The sequence below is a fragment of the Corvus moneduloides genome, chromosome 8 (genome assembly GCF_009650955.1).
Source record: "Corvus moneduloides isolate bCorMon1 chromosome 8, bCorMon1.pri, whole genome shotgun sequence".
In the NCBI taxonomy this organism is placed as follows: Eukaryota; Metazoa; Chordata; class Aves; order Passeriformes; family Corvidae; genus Corvus; species Corvus moneduloides.
Genome location: NC_045483.1, coordinates 19,800,144 through 19,813,453, shown reverse-complemented (window position 1 = coordinate 19,813,453; position 13,310 = coordinate 19,800,144). Strand labels below are relative to the sequence as shown.

At 40.1% G+C, this 13,310-nt stretch overlaps 1 protein-coding gene across 1 annotated transcript in view; it reads left to right on the top strand.

The window, feature by feature from the left end:
• The window catches only part of GBF1 (golgi brefeldin A resistant guanine nucleotide exchange factor 1), a 106,653-nt gene that overhangs the window by 70,552 nt on the left and 22,791 nt on the right, over positions 1 to 13,310 (top strand). Inside the window, 9 exon segments of the mRNA XM_032116563.1 lie at positions 5,838 to 5,973; positions 8,517 to 8,746; positions 9,268 to 9,436; positions 9,615 to 9,826; positions 10,499 to 10,597; positions 11,018 to 11,212; positions 11,532 to 11,718; positions 12,211 to 12,351; positions 12,898 to 12,986. Of these exon segments, the coding sequence (XP_031972454.1) occupies positions 5,838 to 5,973; positions 8,517 to 8,746; positions 9,268 to 9,436; positions 9,615 to 9,826; positions 10,499 to 10,597; positions 11,018 to 11,212; positions 11,532 to 11,718; positions 12,211 to 12,351; positions 12,898 to 12,986 (1,458 nt within the window).

Below are 13,310 nucleotides of genomic sequence, written 5' to 3'. Positions count from 1 at the left end.
GATGGCTGCTCCCAGCTTGGTTAAGTGATGCTCTGTCTTGTGTCCAATCTGTGCAGTTACCCTGTACTGTCTTTTTGCTGTGCATGCCAGGAGTGTGCCCTGCAGCCTTGCACTCTGCCAGGTTATTCTTCTCTTTTGGTTTATTTTGCTTTGTTTAAACCATGCATTTGCCTATCTTTCACAGATTTCTTCAGGTCTCCTCAGCAAACTGGAGCTAAGTAGTGGGGAACAGCCCAAAGCCCTGAACCAATTAGAGAGGGTATTGATCTTTAAGAACCTGAAGGTCTCTCTCTCCCTTCTCCCTTGTTACCTTATTCTCCTCTTCCTTCTCTTGTAAACACCACCTGAGAGGTAGTTACGTTGTGTGCAGCAAATCTCCCTCCACTCATTTGACACAGCATGGCTTTTGGAGACAGTGCATGCCGTGGTTGCTTTGCAGTGTTGTGGCTGCAGCTGGGGCAGACTTGGGAGGGAGAGACCCTTGTTTTACTGCAGCATTCAGTGTCTTGGTGAGTGCCACCTAAGACACCATCACAGTATCCTCTGGAGGAAGGGAGTGGGAGGGCATGGGTAAGATTGAAAAACAGTGAAAACCCGAAGAAAAGAAACATAAAAAAGTGTAGATTGGTCTCTGAAGTGTTGTGTGTCTTGCCTGTTGATCTTAGTTATAGACATAGCTCCTCCATATACCTGAGAAGTCTTCTGACTCAGCATGCCTTAAAATTTTTTAAGATGAATCTCTGAGCTTTGTTACTTGGTACAGAGCCACAGAGTTCAGTGCTCTCTAAAGTTTCTTTGAAAGAGACTGCTGTATATTTTCAACATCTTTGTTCATGTTTTTACTGAAATTAAGTATGTGTCCCAGCACAGTATATGTTAATGGGGGATCAGTGGGGGATCAGATTTATGAAACATGTTAGTCCCTGCTAGTTCCCCTAGAAAATACTTCTAAAGAAATACTGTAGACATGCAGATTATTTGGTTTGGATCAATCATAGTATCCGTGAAAAACTAACTTAGATGGGACCCTTCTCAGTTTTCCATGTTGGTTCATAAACTTAATGTGGCTTTATTTCTTGTCTGCCATTAATGTTACTTAGTCCAAACAGAGCTGAACAGAACACTTAGAAATGCTGTTCTTTTGTCCTATGTCTAAGACAAAACAGTTATCCAAAAAGGATAGTTTGAAAGGCAGTGGCTCAAGACTTGCAGATTTATGCAGAGTTACACAGAAGAGAAGACTGAGAAATGTTTCTCTTTGCATTATAAAGTATTGTAGCTAATCAATTGGGTTCTGCAGTGGGAGTGAGGAGGAACATAAATCTGAATTTTTGGGGTGGATTTTGTTCATAGTTGCCTAAGATGCATAAATGCATTTCACCAAATAACCTTCATTAGTTGTTGCAGTACAGGCAGGTACGTAAGTGAGATGACTGGACTGCCTCGGTGTCTCCAGGACTTGGATCGTGAACTGCGTTCTCTCTGCATGCTTTTGTGTCTTGAACGCTACTTGGTGTGCTGACCAGTTCCATGCTGCATCTAGAATGAGCTCATGTTTTAGTATAATCACTTTAATTACTAATCATTGGCCCCTGCCCTTTTCTCTTGAGGCTTACAGTATCTTATGGAAAAACAAACGAGTACAGGTAAGGTGGCTTGTAGAAAAAAAGAGATCTCACGGACCCTTTAAAAAGAATCTTGTAGTATTACATTTTTCTTCACCTTCCTAGACTAGCTAGGGTTTTATTTTTAAAACCTCATCTATCAAAGGAAGCATTTGGAGTCTTGTAATTTTTTTTCTTCTATAATTTTGTGGACATTTCTTTATGCAAAGGCAACTCAGATAAATGTAATTGAGTCTGTACTGAATTCCAAGGTGAACGAACAGTACCTCTGAGCTCCCTCTCTCATTTCTAAAGAATATTTTTTAAATACTAACATCAGATGGTTTTTACCATCAAAAGTACAAGCTTAATGTAATCTCAAGGACATTGATAATTAGAAAATGAATGCAACTCTGATATCACTGAGCATGGAAGAGGGAAGGAGAGTTTTAGATTATGTGTAGGATTCAGGATATGTTAATGATCTATTAAATGCCATTTAGCTGCTGCATTTAGTCAAAAAGGCAATGTTAGGTTTAAAATATCAGCATGTTAACATACAATGAAGCTTTCTAGAGAAACTGGGAAATGCCTTGGAATTGAAGGTAAAAACAAGATTTAGAATTAGTTCCTTTTGTCAAAGGCAAACTGTGCAAGTGTTTTTTACATATTTTTATACTAACATTAAAAGCATGGAGTAATGGGATTGTTACCTTTTAATTCAAAGAAAATCCAGAAGGAATGATGTTACTTTGCTATCCTTTGATACATGTATTGTTTTAGAATTCCCAAACTCAGTGTTTATTTGTTAAAACAGCATATAGCCTCTTGACACTGGTGAAATGTTTTTATCAAGCATTTCGGTTTGCTTCTGCAAATTTTTAAAGCCATACAATAGTTTGCTGCATTGAAGCAAAAGGAGATAGCAAAAGAAGAAAAAAAGGAGGGAGAACAAAATTATATAAGAAGTAATCATAGGTAGTCCTACTAAGTAATTCTGATAAAAGGATACCTGTTTGTGTGGCATGTGGAGATTGGATGGTATGAGGTAGAAAAGACCTACTGGGTAGTCTCATTTCACCCCACCCACCCCTCCACTCCCTGCAAAAGAAACCCCAAACAACAACAAAAAACCAAAACAAAACAAAAACCCCAAACAAACAAACAAACCCCCACAAAAAACCACCCCAACCAAAACCCCCAAACCCACCACAACAAAAAAACCACCTAAAAAGGTCAAATAAACTTAGATTCTGGTCTAAATGATTTATACACTGATTAAATGTTTTTGATTCTTTAAAAATCAAGTAAGGCTTCTTGCTTGCCCTGACTAAGCTGTTTCCTATCCACATGAAGCTGTTGTGACTCAGTCTCTGAAAGATGGCACGGGTTCATCAAAATGATTACATGTGAGCCTATATCTTATGACTCTTAAGAGGTGGAATCTTGGGAGTTAAAACACAGGGCAATTGCACAGGGTAGATTTCGTGTCTGAGGAAAAGTGCTTTTTTGAGTGGGCTAGTGTTGAACTGAGGTGGTATTTGGTCTTGTATGAAAGGGGAGATTAGAAACAGTAATTAAATTGTCAACTTGCATTGTCTGATAGAATGTTTCAAAAGTTACCTGTTTCTTAGGAGCATGACTGAGGGCAGAAGGAGCAGTGCATGGTTAGCCCATATCAATATCTCAGCTCCATTTTGCTGATTCAGGTTTGCATCTTGCTACAAGTAGCTTTGAACTTGGCAAATAATGACAACAGGATTTAGTAGCTAGAAGCGAAGTCTGTTTTGAAACTGTGTGAAACGGACTTTATTGGGTTTAACACATAATGCTTTCAGGTTTCCTTCCTAATCAAAGTAGTTTAGTATAATGAACCATAAGTCTTCAGATCTTATTGTATAAGTTACTGAAAAGGAGAAAAAAAATACCACTATTTCTAGAATAGCTGGTAGTTAAAAGTATCTTATCTCATTTGTATCTTAAGCCTTTAATAAATAAAACTATTGGTAATGATGCCATGAAGATTTTTGCCTTTCCTTTTATACCTTTTACAACCTCCCCTGTTACACCTTTTACAACTTCTGTACTCCTAGTGCTTTTTGCCTACATTCTTGGACTTGTTTGTCAAACTGAGAGACTAAACATTTTAGAAGCTTCGTAGCTAGGGATCAGTGTGATCAAGATAGAACCATCCAAGGAAGGTTCCTTGGGGAGGGGGGCTCACTTGAGCCTCTCACTGGGGAATCTTTGATAGATATGCTAATTAGTAAAACCTATAATGTTATACCCAATGTTGGGGGACAGACTCACACACACACACTCGGCGGGGTGCATCTCGATGCATATGACCTGGATATGTACACCTAAGGATCCTTAAAATAAAATACCAAGGTAAAATCCCTTTTCCCCTTCTAACTGTGTATGACTCTTGATTTTAAGACCAGGAAAAGGCATCAGTAGTATTTAAAGCTCAAATTTTAGAAATTGGCAAGAATCAAAGATAACACAGATTTTATATAGCCCGATGAAGCAGTAAATAGGAAAGATGAGAGAGCTGATAATTTTGACATGAAAGGATTGTGATCCATAAGCATTGTAAAACATTTTGAAATTGACAAAATTTTATTTTTAGTTCTGTGCTTATCATGTATTTGCCAGAAGCTATGATTTAGAAGATTCTTGCTGCAATATTTGAAAGAAATAACAAGGAGCAAAGTAATTCTGAATCTGTTAATTAGCACACTCAAGGAAACTGTAGCGTAGCTAAAACTTGGGGATTAGTCATCAAACAAATACAATTTGTGGTGCAAAGAAAAGTTACTCAAATGGTCTACTGCACTGGGACATAACATTTTCACAAGCTTTGTTTAAATGGGAAGATGTACAGGCTGAGGTGGTATACAGGGAGTTAGAATTCTACCTGGAAAATGGAAAGATGAGGAAAAGCAGTAGTGGAACATAGAAGGTTCGTTGGCATTTAAGAGTCGTAATAGCTGAAAGGAAGTAAGTTGCAGATAAAGGAAGAGACTAAAGAATATAGCTGTCTTCTACATAAGTTAAATCTGATGCTAGAGATACGAAAAATAAGGAATATTATAGCCCAAAATAAAACTTACCTGTGACAAATTTACAAAGAAGAATACCGAATAGGGCCTGGTACTGAAACTTGCTGAATGGTTTCCACTACATGCAAGGTACCTGTTCAGAGCTTAAATTTGCACCCAAACTGAAGAGGTGGCAGCATCAGAAAAGCTGACTGCAGCTACCAAACACAGGACTAGATGTAGTCCTGCGCTTGGAGGAACTTGCATTGTAAGGAACAAGTTTTCATGCTGGCCAGGCCCATTAGCCATGTGACTAAATATCATACTGTTTTTAGGAAGTTCTGGAGCATCTCTGCATGCCTGAAATTGCAGTGCTGTGCAGCAAGTGCCACACAGTCTGCCCTGCTCCTGCTTTTGTTCTTGTTTTCCCAATCAAAGACCTGTCTAGGAGCTAGAAGCAGGATCTTGGTCAACAAAGATGTCAAGAGTTAGATTTGGATCTGAAGAGAAGTAATGACAGGAGGCAGGTGAAAGGAGAATAAGGTTTGTTTCTAAATCACTAGGGTGGCATTTGCAATGCAACGTGCACCAGTAGCAAGCAAAGTGTTAGAAATACTTGTTAATAGTGAAAGATGCATGGAGGAAAGTGAGCATGGCCTTGCTACAAAGATGAAGAGTGAATTGAGGCAAGAGATCAGTGACAGAGCTGCAGCATGCTCGCGCTTCATCCTCAGCTTGATATATATAGATGGTGAAATTTTAGTTTGATGTCAAACCTAACTAATGCTTACTTATATACTTTAATTGATGCCTTTTGGAAGCCTAGGAGCTTTGGTAAAAGCAAAGAGATTTGAGATGTGCCTGTAGGTCTAAGATTCTTTATCCTAATTTAAAGTTGGGACATATTGATAGAGAATAGGGAATGCTGTGATAATTGAACTGTTGAGTATATATTATAGCAGAGTAACTGCTGTTAATTGTCCCTTGATTCAGGTGTGGAGTGTTGGCTAATATGTGGGGAGTCAAGGGGTAGTTTGCATGATTTTGAGGTGCTGATTAATTTGTGTGATACATTTAGGTGCTATTGCCTGACTTTGAGGTTTTTGAGGTAGCCTTTGTGGGTTGGCTTGTGTAATTCATTATGCTATGTGGTTTTACAATATTGATATTAATCATTATTGGTTTTCAGTTAAAAATGAGAGCTGGAGGAATGAGTGAATCGTCAAAATGGAAAAAGCAGAAGAGATCACCTAGGCCTCCTCGACATGTAACTAAGGTCTCTCCTGGGACAGAACAGTCAGCAGGCAATGCTACTAATACCACAGGCAAGTTGAAATCTCTTTCAAGAGACAGCATCCATTCTAGATCTTTTTTGAATCTGTCTTTATTTAATTTCTCTTAACATATTGTTTTGCATTCATTCTTTTTATATTAGTTCTCAGTGACTGCAGCAATAAAACATAGCTTTTCAGGTCCATGAGGAAGAGTTTTCAGGGAATGGAATACATATAAATGAGAAAGGCATGGTCCGAGCAGGTAACTTGACAGCATTCCTGTGCCTTCAGCGTGCCTCATAGGGGTAGTTTGTACAAAAGAGAATGGGCACCTGGAGAAGTGGCTGAGGTTATGGACAGCCATGTGGTGCAGAGGAGTTGGAGGATGCAGCGGATACATAAAAGAGACTGAGAACGGGAACACTGACAAGAGGAGAGCCAAGGGCAACCAGTGGCAGGACAAGGGGACATAGTCTTAAGCTGTTCCAGAGGAGGCTTAGCTTGGACATTAGGAAGAATTTCTTCATAGAAAGGGTGATTAAACATTGAAATGGACTGCCAAGGGAGGTGGTGGAGTCACCATCCCTGGAGGTGTTTAAGGAAAGACTGGACGTTGCACTCAGTGCCATGGTCTGGCTGACATGGTAGTGTTCAGTCATAGGTTGCACTCGATCTCAGAGGTCTTTCCAACCTAATTGATTCTGTAAAGAAATTGGAACTGGGGAGAAAGTTTCCTTTAATTGGAGATTGCTAACTTAGGTGGCATGTTCTTTCCTGTGTTCCCCCAGAGTGTACCCAAGGGTGTGGGTGTGCTGGTAAAGAGGAAGGAGCAAAGTGTGACTGGAGAAAATATACAGGTAGAACTACGGGGTGTGCAAAATCTTAGGTGTCAAAGATGGGAGAGTGAACAGATCTCACTACAGATGTAAAGACTGAAAGTGCACACCCACAGACCATGAAATCAGAATAAAAGGCTAGACTCATTAAGGGACAGGGAAATATGGGTTGCACTTACTACTGTTATGGGAAGAATAGAGGCCTTGATATGGTAAGGAGGCATGAAGAAGGGAAAAGTAGAGGGAACAGCAAAAGTACCTGAAAGGGTACTTTTTGTGTGCAGGGAACTAATGGATATGTGCATGAATCCTTATTCACATGCTTTGATTCAGCCTGCAAAAGTGATGTGATAGGTGACTAGTGCTGTGAGCTTAAGGATGTAGTGCTGGGGGGCTTCCATATCCTGTTGTTGTGTAGGAATAGACTAGTTGTAACTTTTTAACCTCTGCTGTGGGTAAATGTATCCCTCTGGCTGCAAGGTACTGTGTCTCTTGTGCACTCCACATTTTGATGGTTGGACATAAACATTACCAGTGAAAGGAAGCAGACAGGAAAGCAGAAACAATAGCTGTGTAAAATCCATAGTTCTGACACTTACTCCTTCACAGGAAACCATTCAGTGTAGTGTGAGCCATCCAAAGTATGTTTTTACACTACAGTGTGTTTGATGAAAACTATGGAAATAATAAATACAGTCATATAACTCAGAACATCCACGTAGATGAGAACTTATCTCTGCATAAATTATCATTATATTTAAATTTTCAAACAGGTATTAAAATCTGACAAAGAGCATTATAACTCCTGTAACATTTCGGAGAGGAAGTTGAGTTGTTTTACAAAGCATGTCATTAACTGTGTAGTGTTAGGTAATGTATTAATGGCGCTTTTTAAGCCAGAATCCTGGCTTAGCAGGTAAAAAAGAAAAGATTGCAGAATTGATCATACACTTCTTGCAAATCAAGTAATAGTCTGCTACTTATTTTTAAGACATTACCAAAAATCAATTTGTCAATGAAACAACTCTGTGCAAAACCATACACATTCCATGTGTAAATAAATTCATAACAGAACTCGGGTTTGTGCCTCTATTACTGTCTCCTGCCATTAGATCTTCTCTTCTTTAAATATTTGAGTTTTAAATTCGTTTACGATTTCTCAGAACAATGAGAGCTCCAGATGTGTGGGTTTCTTCAAAAGGAACGCTTAGATTCTTGGAGCATTGTTTCATATCTAGAAATAGTAAAGATTCTTCACTGCTCGTATTTCAGACCCATTTGAATTGTAATGCAATTTCATTTGTTGAGGGAGAATTAAAGTAATCGGTCCTGCATTAGAATCAAGTTAAAATTCTCACTTTGAAGGAATGACTAATTCTTGGTGCGAGTATTTAAAGTGGTTGTGCCTTTGTATTAAACAGTAAAGTACACCTTTTGGACTCTTTTCAGATTCCTTCTTATGTAAATCCTCTGCACCTTTTATCTAACTGTGTAAGTTACCTAATTAGCTGAGTCCGTTGGACTCCAGCTATTGTGTTAAATTTGGAGAACTGCTACTATCTCCTATGGTCATCTATTTAATTCACTTGCAAGAGAGATCTTAGTTTGTCTGTGTTCTCTCACATTTGTGTGCTGCTATCTGAGACCATTTGTAGTGTGAAGTAGTAATGAAAGAATTCTTTGTTGCTGTATTTAATGTATAAATTTGTGGTTGAGGGACAGAGTAATACTAATCATTTTGCTTCTGTTTCTCATCAGCAAGTGGAGTTGCTTTCATAGATGCTCCTTCTCCTAGCTCCTCTGGGAGCTCAGAAAATGTTTCATCGACGGTCAGCCCTGTTACAGACAGTGCGTTGGAGTTGTCCTCACAGACAACATCCAAGGAAGACCTGACAGACTTGGACCAAGTCGCTTCTTTGGGACTTAATGCAGGAACACCTTCAAATGAGTCCAAAGTCACTGAAAATCAGAATCACCCCGAACTCCAGGTACATGAGTATAACTTGCAAAGGAATGTTCCAACTCCCAGCATAATGACTTCCCCCACACCAGTAATGCTGCTGAGAGGAGGGATCATAGAGCTACAGGGAACCTTTCAGACTGAGCTGCAGATATTTTGAATGGTAAAAATGCCAGGAAGGCTTAAGCAGAAGTAGAGTGCTGAAGTTATGTAGCATTTAAAACAAAAAAATGAGCAAAATTTTAACCTCAGAGGCAGTAAGAACTGATAGGTTATGTGAGTATTTTTGAAGTAAAGTCCTTAGTCTCACAACCTAGAGTTATATAAAGCAGATGAGAACTCGATGTAAGTGGAAGGGTAGAGAGGGTTGCAGCTTATGTAGAGGCTCTCTTTTCTCTTAAATTTTGTTTTTCTGGTACTCTTCCATTAGTGACCTGTGTTATTTTAATAGTTACAAATGAACTGTGAACAAATGAGCCTTTTTTTTACTTGTCTAGTGCTTGTTAACTCCTTTTCCTTCTTTCATTCTCAAATGACATATCAATGAAGAATGAAAGTCTGAGGGAGGAGAAGGTCCAGTCAGCCTCTGTCGAGTCTATCCCTGAGGTCCTAGAGGAGTGCACATCTGTAGCAGAACATTCTGACTCTGCCTCAGTTCATGACATGGACTATGTAAATCCCCGGGGAGTACGTTTTACTCAGTCTTCCCAAAAAGAAGGTGAGAGGTGGGCAGTGCTGTCCTGTCTCATTTCCACTGTTTTGTTTCATGTCCTGCTAAGAGAGTGATAAGCTCCTATTCCTTAGTGGGTCTGTAACAATTAAATGTTTAACACTTGCTAGGCACCTGCAAAAAGCAAAAAGAAAGTTTAGATTGCTAATCTCTCTTTTTTCTTTAGGAGCAGCTCTGGTCCCATATGGGTTGCCATGTATTAGAGAATTGTTTCGCTTTCTCATCTCGCTCACCAACCCTCATGATCGCCACAACTCTGAAGTGATGATCCACATGGGGCTGCAGCTGCTGACTGTTGCCCTGGAGTCAGCACCCATTGCAAACTGTCAGTCCCTCTTGGGACTCGTGAAGGAGGAGTTGTGCCGGCACCTATTTCAAGTGAGTCTGGCTTATGCTCACATGGCATATGGCACTGGGAAGTCAAATATGAATTTCCATCAAAGATTGTATTGAGATTTAGTATTACGAGGTTTGGCAGGTCTGCAAACAAGCTCTCTGCTGCACTGCAATGAGAGTTCTGAATTGCACCAAACAGTGCTGTTGCAAAGTCAGAGAGGTTGTCATGCTATTCTGCAGACCAGGGCCAAGAAGGATGAGGGTGATTTGAATGAACTGTTACTGTGGGATAACACTGTGTTTTGATATAACTGGTTTTGAGGTAGTTATGGATGCAAGTTACCAGCTCAGTAGTAGGCAGAACCTTTGGGGGATACCAAGCTATTAATTGCACTGGGGTCATCTCAGAGGCAGGTCCTCTCCCAAGTTCCTTCACCACTTAAGAGTCTCTGGGGACTTGGCAAAAGAACCAAATTGAAGTAAGTAAAGTGTTACCACACACAGATGAGAATTAGGTATATTCATCCTCACTGGTGAAAAATGGGACCAGGAGTTTGAACAAGGGGTTGTTTTTTAAAATATCGTTGCTACAGGAGGCAGTATGTGGATCTTTGGTTGGTTGCAGGTGATGCCTACAGTGCCATAGTACTGCTACTTATAGCATATAATGACTTGCCTATGTAGTTCTTAAAGGGTTTTTTGTTTCCTGTTCAGCTACTGAGTGTTGAACGGCTCAATCTGTATGCAGCCTCCCTCAGGGTGTGCTTTCTTCTCTTTGAGAGCATGAGAGAGCATTTGAAATTCCAGCTGGAGGTGAGTTTTTTGAGTATCACTGGGTGCAGGGTAATAGTTTATTTGCCTTCAGTTAAATGCATATATCTGGACAGTCAAATAGAGCCTAAGTGTCAAATTATTGTAGTATAAATAGTTAGTATAAGTGACTCTGTTATGGGTGGGTTGTGTAGGCCTTTTTCTGTTGGAAAATCAAATGTCTGAGACTGGTGTAGTATGCTGCCTGCCTTCAGACTGGTTTTTTCGAATGATAAATCCAGGTGCACTGAATGCTAGAACTTTTTGAAAGATTTTACAGCCTACTTCAGAATGAGCCATCATTAAAGATGGAATGTTATGTGGGAAGATGAAGCTTAACTCTCTTTCTGCAGTCCTCAAAGCTATTCACTGTCCTGCTTTTGTTTTCTTTCCTTAAACTGAGCTGCCCTGTGTTTCTGCCAGATGTATATCAAGAAGCTGATGGAAATAATCACTGTGGAAAACCCAAAGATGCCCTATGAAATGAAGGAGATGGCTTTGGAAGCCATTGTTCAGCTGTGGAGGATTCCCAGTTTTGTGACTGAGCTGTACATTAACTACGACTGTGACTACTACTGCGCCAACCTCTTCGAGGAGCTCACCAAGCTGCTCTCCAAGGTGCTAAACCGCGGCGGGGGCAGGGAGGGCGCCGCCGGTGACTCAGGGCAGAACTTAACAATGGGAGCGGTCTAAAGGTCCGGGGTGAGTAGGCTGTAGAGATAAGGAAGGCCATTTAACATTTGGAAGCAGAAGAGAAAAGGAATAGTCATGATGCTTTAATAATGTCAGAGCAAATAAATGATTAAATACAAGCTAGAAAGCTTGGGGTGTTCTGTTCTATTTTTTTGCCTTCTCCAAGCTGTGGGGGGAAACTTACTTGCTCTGTTATGGTGAGAGAGACATGAAAGTTGACTAATACTTACATATTATTTCCCAGAATGCCTTTCCAGTTTCTGGACAGCTGTATACGGTCCATCTGCTGTCTCTGGAAGCATTGCTGACAGTGATAGATAGCACTGAGGCACATTGCCAGGCCAAAGTGCTGAGTAACATACATCAACAAGAGAAGGAAGCTGTCAAACCCAGCCCAGAAACCATCAACAGCACCAAAGAAACAAGCAATAGTAAGACCTCTTTCTTTGATACTTTAATATTAAGCTTAGTCTTGTGTTAAACTTGGAGATCTCATTTTGGTTGCTGACATAGTAAACTCCTTAAATACATGCTTTCAGTCTTACTGTTGCATGTTTTATGACTACACACTGATGTTAATAACCTTGCTATTTCTAAAACTGACAGATATTAGAATTTGTCTCTCATAAAGCTTTATATAAAGGCCATGTCAAGACTGGCAATCACAACAGAATGAGGGTATGCCATGGAATTCATGTAGACAAAATACTGAGGATACTGCAAAGTCATGGTTACTAGCAGGAGCTCCCTTGAATAAGCACATGTTAATTTAGAGTGATCCATTCATCATTTCTCTGTTGATAGCTTTTTTTCTTGGCTTATGGGTTTGTTTTTGTGTGGGTGTTTGGTTTGGGATTTTTTTGTGGGGTTTGTTTGTTTGCTTGCTTGCTTGCTTGCTTGTTTGTTTGTTTTAACTTCCACAGATATAGAGAGAGTATTCAGTGAGGGAAAATCTTCCAGTGCAGTCTCAGAGCCAACTGGGGCATGTCCTCCCACCAGTGGATGCCTTATGGCTGACCAGATGAAGGAGAGCTGCATGGAATTGGAAGGAGGAAGTGAGGCAGGTAATAGTCTCTGCAGTACCCTGGCACAATACGCTGTGTGTCTATATCCTAAGAATGGTGCTGACATTTGCTGACAGGTCCTGCTATAGTGTGGACCACTGCAGCTATTGCATTCAGAATTGGAGGGAGGTATATGGTGAATGTATGTTTATTATATGTGTACTATTTATGCCTACTAACTGTTGCATTTCTTCTGGGATGGGTTAGATCTGGTGGGTCACTTTGAGTCAAAAGTGCTTGAATTCATAGCAGTGCTTAGTGTTTTGAAGGAAGTTTGGGACTCTCCGGGGAATCAGTAATGGAGGTAGTTGAGTTAGCCATAAAATTAGATCTTGTGACTGTGTGACATTGTCTGGGACAAGAAGCTACTGTGCAATTATGCTGAAGAAAATGTGGGTGGGAGGAATGTAGTAAGTAAATAGAATTTGCAGGAGCATACATTTGCTGGACAGCATATTGCAGCAAAGACTTCATGACTGAAAGTTAGTCATGCCTGAGTGCTACTCTGGGGATAGGTTTGACTGTAATGATGCTTTGTCATTCTAGGTGAGAAGAGTATCCCCAGGAAACCTACTCGATTTTCTTGTATCCTTCCAAGTCCTCAGGAACTTATGCAGATTAAGAACAAAAAGAAGGTATGGTTTGAAATATACAACAGATGGATCTTTGAGTGTTCTCTTCACTTCCCATCCTGTGTGGGCTTTGCATGACTGGTCATACCTCAGAAAGTTTTGAGTTCTGGTCTCTGCTGACCAGAATTAAAGAGTCAGCCCCTGAAAATCCTGCTACACTGCAGAGACAGCAGTGATTATTACCTGTTCTGGTTTAGTTGTGCTGAAGATTGCAAGAGGTATTGGGGAAATTTTGTGGCACAGTTTGTAAGCTGGGTCCATCTGATTTCTGGGTGGGAAAGTCCCTGGATTTAGTTTTTATTATATGGAGATAATCAAGTACTTTGA